The 23205-nt window shown below is 41.7% G+C and overlaps 4 protein-coding genes across 7 annotated transcripts in view; 3 read left to right on the plus strand and 1 right to left on the minus strand.

Moving 5' to 3' along the window:
* The window catches only part of nxn (nucleoredoxin), a 63686-nt gene extending 51698 nt beyond the window's left edge, over nucleotides 1-11988 (plus strand). The window contains exons 3-8 of the mRNA XM_035680025.1: nucleotides 711-844; nucleotides 3064-3164; nucleotides 3272-3378; nucleotides 4219-4398; nucleotides 4919-5043; nucleotides 10861-11988. Coding sequence (XP_035535918.1) covers nucleotides 711-844; nucleotides 3064-3164; nucleotides 3272-3378; nucleotides 4219-4398; nucleotides 4919-5043; nucleotides 10861-11043 — 830 coding nt within the window. The 3' untranslated portion in view covers nucleotides 11044-11988. The remainder of the gene's footprint in view (nucleotides 1-710; nucleotides 845-3063; nucleotides 3165-3271; nucleotides 3379-4218; nucleotides 4399-4918; nucleotides 5044-10860) is intronic.
* Nucleotides 11989-13028: 1040 nt separating this feature from the next.
* Nucleotides 13029-15819, minus strand: mrm3a (mitochondrial rRNA methyltransferase 3a). The gene is made up of 4 exons (XM_035680024.1): nucleotides 15419-15819; nucleotides 14067-14311; nucleotides 13821-13982; nucleotides 13029-13732 (listed from the first exon to the last, which is right to left on the minus strand). The coding sequence occupies exons 1-4, from the start codon at nucleotides 15769-15771 to the stop codon at nucleotides 13131-13133; spliced, it is 1362 nt and encodes a 453-aa protein (XP_035535917.1). The 5' UTR covers nucleotides 15772-15819; the 3' UTR covers nucleotides 13029-13130.
* Nucleotides 15820-16273: 454 nt separating this feature from the next.
* Nucleotides 16274-19201, plus strand: glod4 (glyoxalase domain containing 4). Its single transcript, XM_035680026.1, has 9 exons — nucleotides 16274-16433; nucleotides 16637-16686; nucleotides 16778-16898; nucleotides 17007-17151; nucleotides 17597-17733; nucleotides 17826-17912; nucleotides 18004-18117; nucleotides 18202-18288; nucleotides 18385-19201. The coding sequence occupies exons 1-9, from the start codon at nucleotides 16344-16346 to the stop codon at nucleotides 18448-18450; spliced, it is 897 nt and encodes a 298-aa protein (XP_035535919.1). The 5' UTR covers nucleotides 16274-16343; the 3' UTR covers nucleotides 18451-19201.
* Nucleotides 19202-19393: 192 nt separating this feature from the next.
* LOC118341705 (protein KIAA0100-like) overlaps nucleotides 19394-23205 on the plus strand; it is a 19404-nt gene continuing 15592 nt past the window's right edge. Inside the window, exons 1-8 of one of the 4 annotated variants that reach the window (XM_035680028.1) lie at nucleotides 19394-19535; nucleotides 20036-20231; nucleotides 20386-20512; nucleotides 21005-21054; nucleotides 21153-21294; nucleotides 21376-21494; nucleotides 21605-21665; nucleotides 21742-21925. In XM_035680028.1, coding sequence (XP_035535921.1) covers nucleotides 20161-20231; nucleotides 20386-20512; nucleotides 21005-21054; nucleotides 21153-21294; nucleotides 21376-21494; nucleotides 21605-21665; nucleotides 21742-21925 — 754 coding nt within the window. In that variant the 5' untranslated portion in view covers nucleotides 19394-19535; nucleotides 20036-20160. Of the gene's footprint in view, nucleotides 19536-19649; nucleotides 20232-20385; nucleotides 20513-21004; nucleotides 21055-21152; nucleotides 21295-21375; nucleotides 21495-21604; nucleotides 21666-21741; nucleotides 21926-23205 lie in introns of those variants that run through there. The other 3 variants (XM_035680029.1, XM_035680027.1, XM_035680031.1) reach the window with 3 other exon arrangements.

Consider the following 23205-nt stretch of genomic DNA (forward strand, 5'->3'; position numbering starts at 1 on the left):
CATTTTGAAGTTGTGGATTCTGGGAAAGTGTGATGAACATTTTTACCATTTTATAAATCAAATGATTAACCGAGAAAGTAACTGATAGATTAATTGATGATAGTCATGAGTTGTAGCTCTGTTCTGGTTTTCAACTTACCTAACACATTATATTCTCTGGATGGTAATGTTGGTCGGTCCACCACTTTAGTCAAGACTGAAATATCTCAACACCTTCTAGACAGATTACAGTTATCCATGGTGCCCAGAGGATGATAGCATATGACTTCGATAACCCCCTGACCTTTTCCCTCTGTGCCTCCATGAGGTTGACATTTTTGTGAAATGTCTCAATTATTGGATGGATTGTCATTAAATTTGTGCAGACATTCATATTTCACTTTTTATCTCTCACCATCCTCTAGTGAAAAATGTAATTTGTCTGGTATTTTGTTTTATGACCAAATAAAGCTAATGGCGTTCCCATCAGCCTCAGCTGTACTATATCTTCGGTGCTAATTAGAATTAGCACGTTAAACTAAGAGGGTGAACGTAGTCAACATTATACCTGCTATTTAAGCATGCTGACGTCAGCATTTAGCTCAAATCTGTGCTATTGTTCACAGACCTACTATCATAACAGTAGACTCATAGTCTTGTTGTCTTATCTTTCCTTTGCTGATTTTTTTTTTTCATCCCTTTCCATTACTCGCTCCACTTTCCTCTCCCAGGCCTTGAGTTCCCCTGGGGGCCAAAGCCATTTGCGGAGGTGGTGGCAGGGCCTCTGCTCAGGAACAACAGGCAGACAACAGACAGCAGCTCTCTGGAGGGACACTACGTGGGAGTGTACTTCTCAGCACACTGGGTGAGTACAGAGAGAGAGAAAGAGAAGATTTTTGATATTTACTTTTCTGGCCTCCTAATCCGGTCTCTCGTTGAGAAGGAAGGGCATCGGTAGCAGAGCGGAGCAGGAAGAGACAGTGCAGTTAGTCGAGACAGATAAGAGAGAGGAGCAGGAGGGTGGAGGTGACTCCATTGTGAGAGTGTGTTTACATTAACAGCGGTTGACTATCCTCGTCAGTCCTTTCACCACCACCTCTGGCCCTTTTTTTAAAGCTGGCATTGGTCACCACGCCCCACTGACATCATCACTATTGTCTCTTTCTCTGCTGGACCTGTTGATATCCAGTAAAGGTCATGACTCAGAGATGCATGAAAGGCATTATATCATCGTCAGACTGTTCCTGATGAGATGCAGTGCAAGCTCTGCCGAGGCCAGCTGCTGCCAGAGCCACAGCCTCAGAGACCGGCTCTTCAGATCGGTGACGCCTGAAGGCTGGCTCGCACCCCAGACCCATACAAAACTGAAGTCACAAAAGCCATTATGGGAGTTTATTTGCAGCATTTCTACACCACATTCCCCCTGGTTACTCGTGTAAATCTATCCTCTATTAAAGTCATTTTACAAACATGAAATGCCGGCACCTGGCTTTGGCATCCATTTACACAGAAGTGCATGTTAAGTTATTTTCCCTTTTAATGTTCTAGGGACCTGAAATGGCCCATGGCAAAGAAACATGACCTATATTTTAGTGTTTATTTGATTTTTCGCCTGCAGCGTGAGGGAATGTGTCTTAAAACTTTAGCTGAAAGCCTAGTTCAGTCACAAATATTGAACAAAGAAAAGCCCACATAAGACGGCTTTATGATGCTGTAGCAGTGACACCACATTGTATGAACTATAATAGAACTATAATAGAACGCAAGATGTGGTCGTTTAGTTCTGTGAGAAACCGAGGAAGAAGTCAATTAATGAGCAGTGAATTGATCGAGGCTTTGTGCTTCACACTCTCACTCCCACCATCCCTTTGTGTCGGCATGATAAGTATTCATGACTGGATCAATGAAAGTACCATTCAAGCTGATTGCAGTGGATACAGTATGTTAGGCAATGAAATACTGTCTGCATCTAGTCAATAAATTAGAATAAATTATATACTTAACTACATGTTGGATTATATTAATGAGAACGTATTTGACTTTTTTTTTTTACTTAACATTACAAATACAACTATTAGAAAATATTTGATATGTACACAGATGTTCAAATATACAGACACACACCTACCATTTACTCCCATGTAAATTACTTCAAAATAAAAGCCTGTGCAGGAGAAGTAGAACGCTTATACAAAGGAATTTCCCCATTGTGGGACGATTAAAGGAATATCTTATCTTATCTTACAAAGACCTCGCCTAAAAATATAAGGCAAAGGATCACACAAATTATAAATAGATGATACAAAGAATGTATGAAATAATAATAATGTTAAGACATTACAACATATGCATTTGATTAAAGAGCATGCTAACCTACTAATTTATTACCTGTCAACATTGTAAGGCTGTATGATATAAATGAAAATCAATTTGTTCGACCAAATACTTGATGATCTTCTAATATTTTATAGATGACTTCTGGTGCTTCTGTAAGATTAATTGTGTGCCAAGAAAAATTTAAATATAAATATCATGATTAAATAGTGATGCAGCCATCCACACCAGAAAATAACAATATTTAAGTAATATGTCTCTGTTTTCAGAGTTACTGTTCTTTATCTTGTCTGATGTAAATATTCAGTGTTTGTATTTCACTGTATATCTCATGAGTGGGAAAGCTGACAGAAAATACAGACAGCATAAGAGAGAGATAGAGAGAAGTTGGAAGTTAAGACTGGTCTGTTTTCCCTCCCGCTGCCATGGCACTGATGTCATCTTAATGCCAGCCATACCACCGCTCCCCCTGCCTGGAGAGCAGCTCTCCAAACACACACTCACACACTCACAGAGCAACAACCACTTTCTCAAGCTGCAGGATTAGTGTTTTAGAGGTCCGGACTATATTTGAAAGAAGTTGGATACAAAACAAGAGACAATTACTAGTTTGTGGAAAGGTGTTTGGTGACGTAGAGGGAGAGTTTGGAAATACCCAAAGCAGTGGAAGCTGCTGCTGCAACCAAGATATTTATGTACTGTATGTTCACTCATTCACTTCCTTTTTCCCCTCTTTCTTCCCTCTGTTAGTGCCCACCATGCCGCAGTTTGACCCGGGTCTTGGTGGAAACGTATCGAATCGTCAAAGAGTCGGGTCAGAAGTTTGAGATCGTGTTTGTCAGCGCTGACCGGTAAGATTGACACACACATCTGTCTCTGTCTGTCAAGGAATAATCAGCCTTCTCTACTCAGCTGTTAATTGAGATACAAAATCAAATTCCTTTCCAACCACCTCCAGGTCAGAGGAGTCCTTTAAGCAGTACTTCAGCGAGATGCCGTGGTTGGCAGTGCCATATCCAGATGAGGCTCGGCGATCACGACTCAACAGGCTCTATGGAATACAAGGTATTTTACATCTGAACCCTCCTTATAAATGTAGCTTCAGATCTTCAAGCTAAGCGGAGAGAGTGTAGATCTTTTCTTTCTGTCAGGCTTAGTTATGTCACACACCCAAGCACTGGCACAATGGCTGACAGCTCTCTGTGCTGTGCAGGCGAACAGCAACACAGATTGCCCTGCAGCCTGAGGAATGTGGGCCGGTTATCAAGTTTACGGTCTTGTTCGCTACGGAAGTGCTGCGCCTCTCCCTTCTGTGCCTCGCTTTTCTCTCCTGATTCCCTCCTCTCTCTGTGTGTGTGCAGAGGACTGTGGATGAAGTTAGTGAGAGCTGGCTCTTTGGCCTCTCCTGCAAAGAATGTGAGGAATGCACAGAGGACGAGTCAACGCTGCCCCCCCCCTCCTCCCGCACTCAAAATCAAGCAGTTCATGATGGGCCCCCACCTCTGTTGACTTCAGTCCACATGCGCAGACAGAGACGTACTCACTCACGTACATTGTTTGCTCCTGGATGGTGTCAGTTTCTGATAAGGCTGTTTAATAAAGCAAGGAGATTGTAATCAGAAAGATGCTGGGAGCCAATGACATGTAAAAAGTGGGAACATCAGGAGGGAAAGCAGACAGAGCGGGAGTGAAGTGAAAGCCACTAGAGAGGAAAAAAGAGCTCAAAAAAAGCCTAAAATATCCTCACAACAAAAAAAATCTCAGTGGGAGAGGAAGCAGGCTGCGTCACGAGGCGATAATTAACGGAAACGACCCTAACTACCTCCCACGCTGTTGCCCATTTCCTGCCCTGCTCTCTTTGTCTTCTTCTCACACCATCCTCACCTCCTCTTTTTCCCTCTCCAGGTATTCCCACGCTGATTCTGCTGGACGCAGAAGGTCACATGATCACGCGACAGGGCCGCGTGGAGGTGCTGAATGACCCGGAGTGCCGGCTCTTTCCCTGGCACCCTCGGCCCGTGCTGGAGCTCAGCGAGTCCAATGCAGTGCAGCTCCACGAGGGGCCCTGCCTCGTCCTGTTTGTGGGTGAGTGGTCGGGCATTTACGGTGCAGCTTCTGCAGCTCCACATGGGGCTCTGCCTGGAGCTCCTTGTGCGTGAATGAAGTGGCATTTATGTGGAGCATATTGAATGTCAGTCCCTGTGGAAAATTCTTTCAGTGTTAAAAGGTCCAGAGGTCTGTGGGAAGTGTTCTAGTATTTATCTATCTATTTATATGCTAATAGAGGAGGTGCAAAGAAGCAAAATGCTGGAGGTTTGTGAATAGCATAGAAAAATGACTTGGACATGAATGTAGGACAGTAGCTACTGGCTTTGTGAGGACTGAGGAGGACTAATTGTCAAAGTTGGACATGATCCTGGTGTCTCTTGAGGTCAAACTGGATTAAAATACAAGACAGAAACCATCTGTGCAGTTCCTTTCATGTCCTGACATATCTGTCCCCCAGTCATCTCTCCTTCCTTGCTTTCCATTTCATTTTTGATCTCCCGAGTGGCTTTTTTTTCATACTTTAAACATCTCTCTGTCTCTTTTCTGGTTTGCTCAGATGCGGAGGAGGAAGGTGAATTGGAGCCAGCCAAGGAGCTGATTCAGCCAATAGCGGAGAAGCTTATGGCCAAGTACAAAGCCAAGGAGGAGGAGACGCCGCTGCTGTTCTTTGTGGCTGGAGAGGTGAGATAAGCTCCTCAAGCCCACTCAACAGAGTAAAATGCCATTTGTGTTGTGCTTGTTGTGATGTTGGCTTGGCTTTAGTCATCACATACAGTGTATAGCCTGACTAATACTGGATTTTGAGGCTGATTCTGAGTTAAATGTATTGGCCAATATTCATTGTTTTACATAAACATAAATAATTTCCCTTAATTTTGTTATTTTTAAGAATTATGACCAACATAAACACAAACGTGTCAGCACTCTATGGTCATTTGAAGTGTTTCTGGCCACCTGGTGAATGCAAGTCCAATATTAATTCTTCTTTTAAGCTCTGTTTTGGTCTCCACCAACTCCTGAAGGAAGTATTTGACTTTTTAGATGCCAAATGTTCCAGTGTGTTCAGCAGCTAGTTGCTAGCCTACCTTTTGATGCTTAGCCAGTAGTGTAGAGTGTTGGTTTTATAGACGTTTTTTGAAAAGTCTGCTGTGGCCAGAAATTACACAATGGGAGTGATAAGAGTGAACAAAAACGGTAAAGTTGCAAACTTGTGGGTTTGTATCTGCACCCAACACCTTGGCCATTGTTGAAATAACAGCATTAGAGGCCCCTCTTTGAGCCTCTTGAACCTGTAAGAGTCATACTCACTCCTATCCATTACCCAGAATTCAACTGGGTGCCCTTATCATGATCGGTAGACCCAGAGCTTGCCAACAGAACTTCTCCACTCCCTCAGACTGCGCCCAACTAATCCTTCCATCTCCTACTTTTATCTCCTCCCACGTCTTCCCAGTGTGGGACGGACCCTGAAGTTTTCATAACTCTTGTTATCTCGTGTTGTTCTGCCTCGACCTTTCCAGAGCTGGTGGAGTTAGCAGCAGCAGACATAATTACCAGATTAGCTACCTCTCCCCTGTTCCCCTGCTCTCTGCCCAGCAGTCTGAGAGGACTGCACTGGTTTCGCATGTCACACGCCAAGGGCAGGCTCAGGTTTCGGCCATGGGGCTCGCACATGTGCTAACTGTCTGACCCCGTCTGTGCAAGGCCGCTCCGCCCTGATGTCAGCCTTGAAATTTCACTGACATACGTACACAGAATAAGAAAAGCTTAAGTTTTGTGTTTCGTGGTCATTGTCTGCGTGCCAATATTTATTTGACCTAACACAAAGAAACACTGTTGCACTGGAGCTTGCAGTGATCCAGAAGCATCTAGTGTTATAGCTGCAGTCTAAGTTTGCTTTGTTTCCCTCGTGGCACACATGCTAAGGCAGATATTTTTACATTCATGTAGCACAGGTATAATTTCCTGGCTCTTGCTGAACAGCTATGAAATCACCAGGTTTCATTTCCAGATCGGGTTCACTGTCAGATATCACTTCCCGTTTCAGGCGTTCAGAAAGCAAAGCTTCCGGGCTCTGGGCTCAGACTCTTGCCTGTTGGCCTGGGTTAGCCCTGGTAGTCGCACGCTCCTTGCCAGGCCAGCTGCTGGGTTTTCTGTGTCCATGAGACAGCAGTATGTTGGCAGTCTCTCAGGGGGAGGCTGAGCAGACCAGGCTAAGCGGGATGACACAGGATCTTGTTACCCTACTGAAAAAAACATACGCCACAGAGTAGTATACTGATTTATAACCGCAGAATAAAAGATCTTTTGTTCTTTCATTTCTGCTGTGAACTGGCTGCTGCATCCAAAATGAACCCTAGTGGTATTATCCAGTCATATAAGAATTTAATTGATTTTTGTGGCAAGCAGCAGAGACTGTTGCCTGTGATTCTGCTCTTCAACATTTGGTTTTCCCATGTTTGATTTAGTGTGTAAAGCACAATGAATATGCTAGCTACGAGGCTCTAGGGCAATGTCGGTCTGTCTTTCGGTCGCTGAGTCGGTTACTGTGTCTGGACCACTTTGGTCCAGACTAAAACATCACAACTGTTAAATGGATGTCATGAATTTTTTACAGACGCTCACAGTCCCCAGAGGATGACACCCACTGTCTTCAGTGATTGCCTGACTTTTCCTGTAGTGCCACCATGAGGTTCACATTTGTGGTTCACATTTGGTGCTAGCATTCATTTTGCTCAGTGAATGAATCCTAAAGACTTAAGTTGACTGACGATCAATGAAAGTTCGAAGCTCTTAAATGTGAAAATTTGCAGCTTTTTCTTGGTCTTACATAACTGTAATTTGAATATTTCAGGGTTTTGGACAGTTGGTCGGACAAAACAAGACATTTGATGAATTGATGATATTGTGAGGAGCATTTTTATTGTTTTCTGATGTTTTATAAACCAAACTTTTAACTGATTAATCAGTTAATGAAGGAAATAATCTGTACATTATTTAATAATAAAAATAATTGTTAGTTGTAACTCTATTCACATTTGTAGTAAATGTCTCAACAGTTAGAGACATTCACATGTCCCTCAGGATGAATTGAAATAACTTAATGATCCAGTAACAAATTATGTTGTAGCAACATCAGGTCAAACTTTTAGCTCATTCATGACTTTTATGACCTAATATCTGCAAAACCAGTCATGTGCTTAGAGCTAATTAGCAAATGTTAGCATGCTAACATGCTAAACTAAGATGTTGAACATTATACCTACTAAACATCATTAGCCTTATGTTATCATGTTAGCTTTGACAGCCTCACAGAGCTGCTGGCATTTAGGCTTTTACTATTGTTTAATTTAATGAAATGTTTCTTAGCTGAAAAACTCAATAAATCTGATATTTTTTATTCCATTTTCACAGAGTCAACATTTTAATATGAGCCTTGGTAGTTAGATCATAAGTGCAGTTATTTTTTAAAGAAGGTTCATATGAAGAATTATTAATTATCACTTCAAGAGATCTTCTTCAGTTGTTTAAATTTGCTTTCTTTTTGTCCCACTTTGAGCAATATAAAGTGATGAGCAGTAGCTGTTGAGAATATCCGAAATTTCACAATGATGACTTTTCCTTAAGATATCAAAGCTGGCCAGTGAGATGGCTGAGCCCCGGCTCAGAGGCCAGCGGGGAGGGTTTGTTATCATTCTCGGCTCAGGCCTTATCAGATGGTCATCGTCTGTGAAATGCCACAGTGCATCAATAATCAGAATAAGCCTGACATGGCCCAGCAGGTTCCACACGGTAAACACACACTGAGCCTTATCACAGCTGTGAGTGCGGGCTATAGCAGAGAGGCCCTTTGTCTTTTTTGTTCTGAGCTGAGCTGCAGAGGGCGGAGGGGTGGGGTGGAGGGGGGCTCTGAAATGGCTGCACCTCAGTAGAAGCAGTTTACACAGGAATAGAAAGCCAAACAAAAGAAGATGCATGACTTCCTACGGGGGCGAAGACTGATGCAGAGATTACATCTTCTCATATCGGAGAGGCTGGAAAGGACATAGTGACAGATTGTGGAATTTCTCTCTTTGTGGTTTCTTTACACTGTGTGCCTAGATGATCTATAATCTACGCTTAGTGGGGCTGCAAGAGAGCATGCAAGACAAAGCTTTTATTTGTAGCAGGGGAATCGAGCAGTATTTCACTCGTAACAACATTGTCTTTGGTGACAGCTTACATCTGCGGGTATTAAGTGGTCAACGTATGGTGATTTGCAGCGTAATAAAATGAGCTCCATTCAGAGGAAGTTAGCTGCCTACAACAAAATACCGCATTGCAACTCATCTGTTCCATCTGTTAGCAGTTTTGCAAAGTAGAGGTCACAGACTTCATCTTGGCATACTTATCCTTTTTAGGTAGCAGCACAGCCAAGCTATTCAATGAGAAGCCTGAGAGTTGATTGTGTGGTTTGATCCATTTAGTAAGAATAGCTGTGGATTTTCTGATAACAGGGAAGACGCAACAAATAGGCCTGAAAAGAGAGAACGCTAGAGTTATATGTAACAGGAAATCCATCCAAAGTCACTTTATCTTTGACTCTGTTTTGACAAAACTCACATTGGCCCATAAATCAGTAACAGTATTAACATCAGAGGCACTGCCTCTATGAGAAGTCCAACTCTTTGTTGCAGTGCCACCCTCTGGCCCCTTCTTGTTAGTTCTGCTTTTTCAACATAATCTTTTCCATATGAAACTGATCTTTAATCTCTGAATCTCCCTGTGAGCCAGCAAACTAAGCAGAGGGGAAATCAGGTCATGCTGTCATGAGGAAAGAAGAACGTCTCGAATGATAGTAGCTGTACACCTCTAATAAGTGAACTGTGTGACCTTACCAAGCATAACACATGAAATCCATTTGACTTAGAGAAGATTTGACTAGAATAATGGATCCCTGTCAAGGCAGGAATGTCAATTTCCAGAAGCACTCCCGGCTGGAGCTAAAGCTGAATTAGAAAAGGGTGTGATTTCTTATTCAGTCTCAATAATTAATGGCCCTTTCAGACTTGTTTGAAAGTTGCTGCTTGCCAGTGATTCATTTCTGTCACCTGTGGCTACAGAAGTTGTAATCCTGACTTGTTGAAGGGTGAAAGGTGACATCAAGCCTCGGGCAGAACATGGATGAAGCCCTTTTCAAAATAACTCCAAAGGAATAAAACTGGATTCCCCAGCAAACCCAGCAGCAGTCTATTTGTAACACATTCCTTCACAGCTCGCTCTCCTGCCCACGTGTGCTATTCAAATGCTCTGTGATGAGACTTATATGATGTGAGTGAGTTTTTTGGAAAAAGGAGGGATGTTGTTGGACCCCCACCTGGTTCCTTCCTGTCTTTCCACGCAGCAGGATGTGTGACTAAGCACCAGCTCTCTGGGCAGGCTGCCTGCAGGAAGACGGGAGAGAGTTTCATATTCTCTTTCAAGAAGTGTGAATTAATAAAGATTGTGCCAGGCACTTCTGAATTTTACGGGGTAATCTTAACGTAGCATAGTTCAAGTAATGGGTGCTGTCCTAGTTTCCTTGCCCCAAAAGCAAGTCTGAACTGAGGAGCAGCAAAGCAATGTGTAATTTAGAGTGTTTTCTCTCTTGGAACATATCCAGTGTTTGACTTGCATGTTCATTCAAATGGCATGTGAACATGGACGGATTATCAAATGAGCAAAACCGCGCCGCTTGCAGTCCTACTGTCTTTTTTTCAGTGACATTTGCAACCATTTTAGGTGGTTTCAGGACATTACTAGACCTGAAGTTCAATAGTTTGTTCATGCTGTAGATGAAAATGGGTTGTTGACCCTTTTAAACAAAGCTAGGTCTACTTGGGACCTCTCGTCATTTTCTCATATGTCACCAGGTTGTTGCCAGTAAAACCAAAAATAGATTTTTCCTTCTCTGTTTTTATTTGAATAATTTACAGAGGCCTGGAGAGGTCAAACGGTCCATTAATTTATAAGAAAACAATCCAAACTTGTGTTGTACAGTGCACTCCTCGGCATCAGGTGTGTAAGAAAATGAGATCATGCAAACGGAAAAACACTGAAGTCCTGCACACGGTCAGCACTGCAATTGTGCATTTTCAACAAAGTTTTAATTATTTTTCAGTAAACATAGATCTCACGCTATGCAGGAATTCAGCACTTGGAAAAAAAGCCCAAATTAGAAATGAAAGTAGAAAAAACAACACATTTTCACATTTATTTTGGGATCAAACTATACGAAAATATACACAATATTATAGGAGTCAATTGTAGTGAAACATTTCTTTAATTTGCTTTGAAATGTGATAGACATACCCCCTTTTAACTTTCCACAATGACGTGTCACTTGAAACAGAGGCTCTGGATTGGGCCTACTGGTTCCCAGTAGGAAGGTGCAATAATCTACCCATACATGTGAGGAATGTACCACTGTAACATCAGGTAATATCACACTATTCACTGTATTTTCTTTTTCTTTTTCAGGATGACATGACCGACTCGCTGCGGGACTACACGAACCTCCCAGAGGCAGCACCTCTGCTCACTATCCTGGACATGTCGGCCCGTGCCAAGTATGTTCGCGACGTAGAGGAGATCACGCCGGCCGTAGTGGATCAATTTGTCAGCGACTTCCTGGCTGAAAAGCTCAAACCGGAGCCCATCTAAAGAGGAAGTCCAAATATAAATTGGACACACTATATGGGACTCACTCCATCATCGAAACCCTGACCTGTTGCTACGCCTCTCACCCTTCCCAGCCTCCCACTATCTCTCCCACCCTCCCCCCTCCTGACTTTGTCAGACTGTTAGAGAGATGTCTCACTTTTTACTGACATTTTAAAATTTTTTTAGACATGTTCCTCTTTTCATGGAGTCCTCTTTCTCCTGTGGTGCCTTGCATTGATGATAGTCCCTACAGTAATATATATGGAGATTCTGTTGGTTCTTTTTTCTTTGGCCTCAAGAAAAGTGTTTGTATTTTGTTTTTCACTCGATAGCTTTTCTGAACTCCAGAAAACCAGAGAATTACCTGATGGACCTACTTATTCAGCTCATTCTTTGCTTTGTGTTTTGTCTGCAAGATCTTTGTTACTTTTGGTTTCTGAATGATGTTGAGAAAGAATAAAAATGCATTTTTACAGTTGTAATTCACATGTAGTGCAAATGTGCAAAACTTCAGTTGGATGTAGCCGTAAGCCTTTATGGCCCTATTTAAAGAAAAAAAAAAAACCCCAGTATGACCGGTGCACATACAGTAAAGATCACATTATACTTGCTTGTAACAGACCAATGACTGATGTTTTAAAACCCCTGTGTCTTGTTGTGTGTGTTATGATGTGAGTGAAAGTCATCTCTTGCCAGTTGTTAATGGTGGTTCTCATCTCAAAGTCATTACGAGGACTTTCTGTGAAGGTCCCCTAATGAAAAGGCCAGGTTATTTCTGAAGGCACAAAAATGGCATTTGAAAAGTGTTGAATGTATAAATCCCTGCATTGTTACTTCAGTCATGACTTCTCACACCCATTAAAAATTCACTGGCAAGCACAAAGTTTTGTTCCTTTTTAAGATCTATCAATAAAGTCAGCTCTTGGATGTGTAAAATACGCACAATGCAATGACTCACCAGTTCCTTTGTTAGAAGTATTTAACAGTCCTGGGCTCAAAGAAACTCTGTGCAAATGTTACATTTATTATGGGAGACGGTATGCAGATTGACTCATTTTTGTCCACATGCAATCTCCAGGTGGGATGGAAGTGCAGTTAGTTATGCATATTTGCATAGGTAATGTGGCTGCAGATACAAAGGATGGTCACAGTGAATCTAGTCCTTTTCTAAAATAAATATGCCTCAAGTGCAGTCATCTATTTAAAGCTGCCTTTTTGTTACAGGGAGGTTATAGTCTAATTTATATATAGATTTGTATAAAGTGAGATTTATTGTAGCTTTTGTGTGTTCGTTTTTCTTATCTCATGGCCACTGACAGTTCTGGATTCTGATTGGCTGAAAGGTAACTGGACCATAAAACAAAAAACATGCTCTATATGAAAGGTGTCCTGACATAACTTGTCATGATTCGGCATTATACAAATACATTTGAAATTAAAAATTGAAATAAATTACTGTGCCAGTGTTAAACTGTAGGTAAAGACTGTAAGAGTGAGGCTTAGCTAGAGCGCTTGGTGCTGGGGTTATTAGTGTAACCACCAAAAACAAAAGATAAAAAGCTCAGTGAGAACCACACTTGGTGTTAGCCAGTGAACATGGTGGCCTGAATCTGAGGACAGTCTTTTATAGACTAAATTATTAATCAAAAGATTTGGCAGATTAATTTATAATGAAAGTTATTCTTAGATCCATCCATACATTATCTATAACCACTTATCCTTTGAATTGTTGCGGATCGTTGCTGATCCCACCTGACACAGGGTGAGAGGCGGGGTACGCCCTGGACAGGTTGCCAGTTCATCACGTGGGCTCACACAAAGAGACAATCAGCCATTCACGCTCACACTTACATCTACGAGCAATTTAGAGTCACCAATTAATTCATTCTTAGATGCAACCCTAAAAATGAGAACCATGTGACAAAGGGACACAAGGCATGAATTCACTGCACATTAACTCATACAATCATTTCACAAATCCCTGATTGAAATTCTGTATTTTATTATGTATAACAGTGTAACAGAAAAGCATGTAGAATGGGAATTTAAACAGTACAATTCACATACTGATACATACTGAGCTAACATCATGAAAACTGCTGCTTAGTCTTAGTTTCCCATTCCCTTCCAGATGTCTGCTGTAGTTTTAACAGTTGCTTCCTGCCCTCAAACAGAAGGATACTGGCGGCCATGGCTGAATTCAAGCTGTCCATGTTAGGAACGATGGGAATGAAGAGTCTGCGACCTGCCGTTTTCTCAGCCAACTCGACTGCTTCTAGACTCAGACCCTGTGTCTCCCCACCTATCACTAGAGCAGTGGGACTCTGAGCCCAGCTCTCGTGGTACAGCTTTGTGTCCACTCTGGGAAGTGAAAGGCCGTCAAATTCACTATCTGAGTCAGAGTCAGAATCGGAAATGTATTCCTCGTAGCGCATGTTCTTGTGATTAGGTCTTGTGCTGACCCACCCATAGTCTCCTGCTTTGGCGGGTTTGTGAGACACATTAACTTGGGAATCATTTGTTTCTCTACTTGTGTCAGCCCCGCAGCTGCTGTCCGCCACATGGACGGTCACAGGTTTAGGGAGATGATTTTCGATATCATTCCAGTCCAAACTGGGATAGATGGGAAGGCGGAAATGGGCGCCCATTGCTGCACGCAGAACTTTAGGCTCCCAAGCATCAACACAACCTGTCGGTGGGGGAAAAAAATAAAGATTTGAAAAACCACAAGCAAAGAAGGAAAGTTATGTTCAAGGGAGTTTAAATGATAAGCTTACCCTTGGTGAGCAGGACATCATGGCAGCCAGCAGCAGCAGCACAGCGCAGCATAGTCCCAAGGTTGCCAGGGTCTCTGATGTTATCGCATATCAGGGACAACGGCACCGAATGACCTCTATTTGCGAAGTTCAACCGTGACGGGTCCGGGCGAGAAAATATGGCTGCAGAAAAAGAGGTTGAAGTCGGTAACAACTCAAGAGGATCTGTGCTTTATAAAGAACCAAAACAAAAGATGTCACCCTCACCGATCACTCCTTGTGGAGCCACAACGTCAGACCAGAGCTTGATGTCCTCGAACTTGACTTTGACTAGCGTGGCCCTTTTTAGCTTGGCTACAGGCAGCTCTCTGAGCCGATCCACTGTACTGAAAAACACCATCTGTGGATTGGCACCGGCATCCAGGGCATCGCAGATCAAACGCCTGCCCTCCAGGAGGATTTTACCCTGGTGCTCCCGAAACGTCCTGGATCGAGCAACACTCGCTAACCTCCTGAAGGACAGAGGAGGCAGAGATGGATTACAGGCTGTGTGAATATGATTAATTATAATAATTATGAGTTATGAATATTTTTGGAAGCTATTATACCTTACAAGAGCAAAAAAGCAGAAAGCGAGAAGTGAGAAAAATGGCTTAAAACATCTTATTACGGTCCAACAGTGTTCAGATCACATTACCATAATTAAAAACTCCTCCAGGTTAAAGTCCTGCATTCAAAATTCAAAACAAAAAAGTACTATCAGCAGAATGAATTTAAATTTGCTTTTACTGATTTCATTATAGTACTGATTGGGAAGGCATGGGCCTATTGCCAATTGGGGACATTTCCCTGTGCTTGTTGTTAGTGTGTTATATATTTTTCTGTGCATGTAAACAGTCTGAAGAGTCACGCCAGAGAAAGCTCATTGTCTCCCTCAGAAAACACTGCTCCTGTACTGCCTGACATGCATTTACCACTGAAGCATGTGAACCTATTATAGTACACACTCCAAATATGAGCATAATATGACCTATTTAACATATTTTACCCCCTTTTCATTGAAAAGACACTAAACTTCTCAGGTGTTAAATGTTGTCTAGACACAAATGAACTTAGAAGAACTTTTCCTGAATAAATGGGGACAATTCCTTTTCAATTTGAGCACTATCTGATGAGTTTAATATTGGTCAGTATACCAAAAAATGTTATATTCAGGTTCAATACTCAGCCAGGCAGAAAGGCTCATCTCAGAGTTCCCTATATATTATATTACTGCATTATTATTACTGAGGCAATAAGCATCATTTTAATACTGAAGCTGGTCGAGGTGGAGCTACTGCAATTCAACACACACTGCAGGGTATAACCCTAAAATATACACATCATATGTGATTAACTATAACAACAGCTGCCAACAAAAATGCACTGAAGCCCAACATTTGCCTCTGAGATGTAGTGTAGTAGAAATAAAAAGCGGTATAAAAAGAAAACAACTTAAGGTGGCTCGACTGTTCCTCTTGTATCCTCTTTCCCACCTGATCTAAGACTAATAAATGTCTCCTGATCAACTAATCAGGGCTGTTTTCTTCTGACTGTCACCTTCACGCATTGACACTTACGCCAGTCTTTTATCTCCAGGGAAAGCCCTCTCGAAGCGCAGCCCATCAACCTGATCCTTTGCAGCAGAAACGTGTTTACCAGCTGACTGCACATTACTCGTCGCCTTGACAAAGTCTCTTTCCTCCAGACGTCTTGCTGCAGCCGGGTTGTTGTTGTTTGCCTCCTTTTGAGACTGTGGCCTCGGCTTGATGGTTTTATCCGCCTGGTTGTCGGGAAACAACACTTTGACAGGTTTCCTCCTCAGTCCGCGTACATACCGCCTGGCTTCCACAACAATACCGCTTCCCCTTGTTAGAAAAGCATGTCGCTCCGTAGAAACAACACATAACACGCTTCTCGTGTACGCTGCCATGTTTGCCCCTTTCTGCCCCCGCCTTCTTCTCTCGTTTTGCCGTAAAGGTCACTAAAACAAGCCCACCTCACTTAGTTACCGCCACCAGCTGTAGTGAAGGTGACACTACATTTATACACATTTTTTTTTTTTTATCTATTTTATCGGGTAAAGTTAATAATTCGCCGCATTGGGGTGTAATTAGTTAGTTAAATATTTAATTTTTACATTTATACTTTTTTTTATTTTGCGTCAAAGTTGCTGCTCAACTGTAATCTCGCGAGATAATGCGACAAACTGGGCGATACCATTAAACTGAATGACTAGGGGTGGCGAATGTAGTTTTAGTCGTTTTTATTCAACGTGAAGTCGCTTCGCTTGTCCTTAATGATATAATAGTAGTAATGTATTAACAAAGGGTGAAATAATATCTGGAAGTTGTGTTTGCAGTTGTAAATGCCGGCTGTTTCTGTATTGGTATTTACCCCCCCCCCACCCCCCACTCGATAACAGAGAACTTCATCACCAAGGAAGCTTAATCGTTCCCTGAACGCCGATCTGCAATTCAAGCATCATCATATCTGTCAAGAAATATGGCTTTAAGACGAGCTCTGCATTTTGTTTTCAAAGTTGGTGACAGGCCAAAAACAGCCACGTTTTACCGAGATGTTCTTGGCATGAAGGTAGTGTTTGTGAGCTTCATTTAATGGCCAGATTAGACTGAACTAATAGTAATCTCTTCTGTGTTGCACAATTTTTGCTGATAATCTCATATGTGTTGCACAACACAACGAAGTTAGTTAATTCCTCTTCTTTCGTGTGAGTGTTTTAATACACTTCTTCTCGTGCTAGTGCTTATTTTCTCATCTCTTCTCATCCACTTTAGATTTTACGTCATGAGGAGTTTGAGGAAGGCTGCAAAGCAACGTGTAATGGGTAGATATGATATATAATTGAACTTTGTACTCACAGAGCTGCTGTTAATATGCTAATACTGACCGCTGCCCCACACCCTGCATCCATACAGTCCCTATGATGGAAAATGGAGCAAGACGATGGTTGGCTTTGGTCCAGAAGATGATCATTTTGTAGCTGAGCTGACATACAATTATGGGGTGGGAGAGTATCAACTTGGCAATGACTTCTTGGTGGGTGAGAGTTAATTTGGAAACTTTACAGAGGATGACAACATGTTGTATTATATAGGGGGACGGCAGCCTTGCAAAGAGATACTGACACAAATGTTTTTACTTTAGGGGCTCACTCTGCAGTCCAGCCAAGCTGTGAGCAATGCTCGGCGTCTGGGATGGCCTCTTACTGAGGTAGCAGAGGGTCTGTATCTGACCCAGGCTCCAGGAGGGTATCCTTTCTACCTTGTGGACAAAGAGCAGCCTCCCAGTGGTCAGTGTCCGGGGTCTTATGTCTGTCTTTTGTTTTCAAGAGAGTCCAATTGTGGAAATGCATTAGTTAAATGCATTGGTTGCTTTCAAAAATGCAAAGAGTTGCTCGGTTTCATAGCATCATATATTTATTTACAGCACATGTCACTTAATTTTATTCTATTGGTCAGCGTCTGTAAATATAAGTCAATATATTTTGTATTTTATTGAATAAATGATTCACTGATTAATCTTTAAATTGTAATATCTACTTTAAAAATAAGCTATACAGAGTTTTAATCATACTGGACAAAAAAAATACTGTCAAATAACCATGACTTTGTTTTAAAGCCTCCACATTATAAACATTAAACATTTGCATATGATTATATCCGTCATTCAGTACTGAGCAGAAGGCACATAAACAAGTGCATTAAAAGAAAAAGCATTTGACCGTTTGTTCCCAGACCCTGTGCAGAAGGTTTGTCTCGGAGTATCCGACCTCCAGAGGTCGACCCACTACTGGACTACACTCTTGGGAATGAAGGTGATGGAAAAGAATGAGGAGAAGAAAACAGTGCTGATGGGATTTGCAGACACTCAGGTGAGAAAGAAAAGTGTTGTATTTTGTTGTCTGTGGTAACATATCAGGAATGCATTTTAGTCTTTTAATTATATATTTTATCTTTTATGCAGTGTAAACTGGAGCTTCGTGACATTGGTGGGACAGTCGATCGTGGAACAGCGTTTGGGAGAATAGCATTTTCATGCCCGCGGGAGCAAGTGAATATTATATCATGGATACTTTCTTGTGTTTCATAAAAAAAAATCATTATCATCATGTACATGGTCAATATTTCCTCACATTCCACAGCTGCCTGACCTCGAAGCCTTGATGAAAAAGGAAAATCAGAAAATTCTCACTCCATTAGTCAGTCTGGACACTCCTGGAAAAGCCACAGTAGAAGTGGTTATTTTGGCCGACCCTGTAAGTGCATTACCGGTATAATGCTGCAATCAAGTGAAATTAGTCTCCGTTAAAGAAATGTTAACTGCTCAATGTTTGTTTAAGGATGGTCATGAGATCTGCTTTGTGGGAGATGAGGCTTTCAGGCAACTGTCCATGGTGGACCCCAAAGGAAATGACTTGCTCGATAAGGTTGGCGTTGCTCCAGTATTTTCCCCTCTACATCAAATATGCAACATGTGTTGGATATTCGCTGGGCCTGTGCTCATTATGCTTTTATGTTTTTAGGCCATGGCCGAAGATAAAAGTGACGAGTGGTTTGCCAAACACAACAAACAGAAAGCTGCTGCGTAAGGCGAACGGGTCTGCCTGGAAAAATTGTGCACCATCAGTTTTTCACCAGTTCATATGATGAAGAGTCGCTGTACAAGGCACTTGCAGTGTAAATCTCCTTGTAATGACAACTTAGTTATCCTTAGGCTGGCAGTATGAGATGTATTTCCCCCTGGAAGCATGCCACGAGGCACAGTTGCATTCACAGCACTTTGTAAAAGGACCATTTGTTCTGTTTGATGGACTTTTTTCCAATAAACATTGTTCCTATCAATAGGGCAGAGAGCTGGGAAATAAATCAATTTAACGCAACTTATTTGTAAAAATTATGAGCCCAAACTTTTGCTGTTTGGCCCCTGCTGGCAAGATTGAAGTTAGTGTGTGAAATTTTATTTTAAAAGAACTTTATTTTAGAAAAATCTACCAAGCAAAGACAACATATACCAGAATAATAAAGGTCTTAGTTGTAGATTTTGACACAGGGCCACAACATTATGTAATAATGCAGGACCTGCTTTATTGTTGATACGTAATTCCACACATTTTCTGCTAATCAAACCACCCAAACCCAATTACATAATGTGTACATGGGAGTTTTCTTTGGGAGGAATACTTGGACAGTCACTTGATCTGCAGCTGTTTACAGATAAATGCATTAAAGTATCATGCAGTAGCAGTACTTTATTCATGTGATTGAGTTACTCTGAATCTTATCCTTTTAAAAAATGATATAATGTAACTCATCTGGTTGAAATAAATATCTTTAACTTGTCACCTTTTGTACAGTTTGTGTGCGTTTTGCAGGTGTGTGTGTGTGTATATGGAGTGTGAACTGCTGAATAAACCCTTTGTTTGAAATGCATATTTAATATCGATATAAGTTAATATTTGCTGTGTTGGCGGTGCTCCCACTGGTCACAGTCCTTGTCGGCTGCCAGTCAAATGAACAACCAGCTGAGGAGGAGGAGGAGGAGGAGGAGGAGGAGGGCGGACCAGAGCCTGTAGTGTATTTACTGTGTCTGAGTTCACTGTCAGATTAAAACTGCAGCATTATGCTGTGAAACGAAACTCACCCCGACCCCAAAAAACACTGTAACTATGCCGGGGTAAGTAGTGGTGGATAGCCTGAGCTGGAGGCCACAGGCAGCCTCTGCAGCCTCAGAAACAACAGTGCTGAGTTGTGTAGCAGTCTCGCAGAGCTATATGCTAAATTAGCCGTGGCGTTAGCATGCTAGCACAGATTTGCTACTGATTTTTTTATTTATTTTTTTCCGATGACGCGGCGGGAAATATCTTTTCTATTTTTTTCTTTTTTTTTTTTAACTATTTCACGTTTGGTTCGTGTTGAGCTAACGCTGCTAAGTCCCCCCCTTCTTGTTTTGTCGCCAAACGAGTCACTGTTTGTTTTTTTGTTTTTTAGTCGCCGGTGGAGAGTGAACAAGTGGAGCTAACACTGCTCAGTGATGAAGTGTAGCTCCGCGCTGTTTCGTGCTGGGTTTGTGACCGCACTGTAGTTTTAATTAGCTGTGCTGGCATTGTGAGGCTAGCTGTTCACCGTTAGCACACAGTGGTGGACAAGTTATTGATTGTTTTGTTTTTTCTAGAGGAGCCTGGATGTAAAGTGTTGTCAAGCTGAAGGGCGCCTCTTCCTCTTTGACAGCAGCTGGTAGCAGACAGAGAGCAGCAGACAGACCCATGTCCAACATTTGGGTGTGAACAACTTGGGACACAATGTCTCTCTTGCTGATATCCTTCCTTCTACTCCTCCTGCTCGGGATTGTGTTGTTATGTGCCATTTTCAGGTAAGAAATGTGTTTCTGCAGTATGTCTGTGATACTAGATGACATTAACACTGCTTACAAGATTTAACCCAGCTGTTTTTTTTTTTTTTGCTTATTTTTGGGGACAATTATGTAACTGTATCAAACGTTTCTGCTCCTCTTCTTTTGCTTCTAGGTGGCTCATATGCACACTGGCTGTGCGGTTCTTCCAGACTGCACTTAATGCTGATCTGAAGATCAAATCAGTCGGGCTGTTCTCTGTCCAAGGAGTCAGTATCCAGTTTCACCCCCAGCATACTCTGGTAAGACACACTGTTTACATGACATTTATTCAGTGAGCTCATTCAGTGTGGCTGCTCCCATTTCAGGGGGTAGATGTTTGTCTCAGTAATGGGTACAACATATTTAATGGTGTTTGTGCACAGGAGCAAAATATATCAATTAGGGCAGAATTATTGATTTATTGGTCCATAATAACTTGTATGCAAAGCATTCGATAGGCTTTATGTTCTATGATTGCCGAAGCATGTTTGTGATTCATTTTGACGAACGATCGCAACTGTTTTTTGTTGTTTAAACAACAATGATGTCCGTTAAATTTTGGTTAAATCAGAGCTAGGGAATATAAAATCATCCATCTTCGCTCACTACATCTTAGCCTTTTTTAACTACAAGTTATGAACTTGAAATGATTGGTTATCTTATGAGAAGTAGGTAATTTATTGGTTGTCAGTATAGAGTGAAATAAATCCATATCGTGCATTCCTATAAAGGACTTACTCTCTTTATGACAGGAAATTGACAGAATATGGATCTCAAGTAAACTTCTTAACCAGGATTTGCCGTAAGTTGTCACATTTCTTTGTCAGTCAACCCTCATATATGAAAACACAACAGTCTTTGTTGTTATTTAAAACATTTACCGCACGTTTACCCCATCAGGAGATACCTGGCATTGTGTGTCGGAGAAACCAGAGTTAGGTTTGACTTGCAAGCACCACTCAAACCTTTGGTGAAGAAGAGCCATGGAACGAAGTCTGGGAAGATTTCACTCAGCCCAACCAAGCTACGATTTCTGTCGCAAGTATGGAGCCTCGCTGTAGTTCAGTCTTTTGCTAAACCGATTTTGTAGTACAATCTCTCACATCCTGTCTTGTGTTTTCAGCTGCTGTCTTTCCACATCAGCTCGATCAACGTGATGGTACTGAACATAGCGCTGTCAGAGTCTCTATGGCACATGACCATAACAGGCATCACCTTGTTACTTGACCACCAGAGTAAAAGGTAACGACGCAGTTCGCACTCTGTTAGTTCTGTCTGCCATTGATTTGATTTAACTGAAAGAATATCCTGACCAGGGATCATACAATATTATTTTCTATCTTTCGTTACAGGCTGGCGTGGGACTTCTCAGTCGGGCAGCTAAGCAGTAAAGTGCTTAAAAGCAGTCAATTGGTACGTTATTTTATTTCTAGTTCAGAAATAGAAACTAATGATTGATTGTGTGTGACTAACATGCTCTCCATTGTAGGATATATGTTTGGCTGAAGTGGCCCTGAGCCTGCTGCTGTCTGGAGATATGAGCCTACCAGAGATGAAGCCAGGTTGTCTGTCCCTGAATGTGAGAACACTTATAGCAGAGCTGCATGAGGGACTGTTTCTCAGCCAACTCCTGCTGCCCTCGTCTCCCAAAAAGAGCATTCATGATTCATCTGGTGAGCAAACGCGAAGTAATAATCTCTGACATGTCAAAATGATTATTGGAATAATTTGACAAACTAGCGATGGCCAAGACGAATCACTCTTGAGCCTCTTTTACACAAAAAAACCCGCTAACATGCTGGATTTGTCTTCAGTGGGAAAGGGTACGATTGGCGTTAATTTCCGAGTCAAATGATTCTGCAGTAGTCACAGGTATTGATCGGCAGTGATAAGACACCCGGATGGACACGCTAATTTTTGCCCCTTTTTCCCGCCGCAAAGCTATGACACATGTTGAAGTTAAACATTATTATTTGTATGGGGACAATGTGCAACAGCCATTTTCTTAGTATCATGAAAGATGCAACACATGGCAAGACAGAGGGGTTAGAGAGCTTCTCCTGAATCAAGGGGAAGAGGAAAAAAGGAGTGTGGGTGGAGCTCTGCAGATATGCATAGACATATCGTGTGAAACGGGCATTGCTCGCAGCCCGCAGCAAGTAACAAAAGCTGCTTTCTGCTGTTTGCTAACCCTATTTTTGAACATGAAACGTCAGAAAAAAATCAGAAAGGCAAACTCATCTACTGGCCCTGGGGAAGGAGTCAATCCCCTATGTTTAGCTGGGTTTAAAAAATCTGCATATACGCTCTAATTTTGGTGTAGAAGAGGGTATTGGCATGAACTGTAAACTAATTCAAACACTCTCTGCTTGTTTACTTACAACAAGTAACTGTGACGACACTAATGGTTGTTTTTCACTGCCTTATATCAGTGATATTCTGCTTATTCTGAAACGCCTGGATGTCTACTATTGTCTGTGATATTTTTAGCTGTTCTGCTAACCATCAGGAAAATGAGGACAAGGCCACATCATAGAGCTTTATTGACCTCTGTAGGTGCTTGAAATGTTGATAAAATGTTTGATAAAATAGTGTTTAACCTCCCTAATCAAATCAAGCTAAACAGTTATTTAAAATAAAGACTGACAAGAAGAAACAAGAGGAAATGACACGTTATCTCAGTTAGGTATTTCCATGCAAAACACATTTTTACACATCATCAGAAACTTGTGACCTAAATTCTCCAGAAGCTTTATGTGTGAAGGGACAGTTGCAACATTCAAAACCTGCCTGAGACAATATTCACATTCAGAATATTGCAAGTTGTCATTAGCTCATATCATATGCAGAATGTCAGTGTTTATTAAATCAAAATGTGGTTGTATTTATTACATGCTTGAGAGTTGTATTGGCTATTTTTTGTTTCTGTAGCTATTTAAAGGTCCAGTGTGTA

This window comes from Morone saxatilis, unplaced genomic scaffold, assembly GCF_004916995.1.
Source record: "Morone saxatilis isolate NCDOM2014 unplaced genomic scaffold, NCSU_SB_2.0 Contig8, whole genome shotgun sequence".
Classification (NCBI taxonomy): domain Eukaryota; kingdom Metazoa; phylum Chordata; class Actinopteri; family Moronidae; genus Morone; species Morone saxatilis.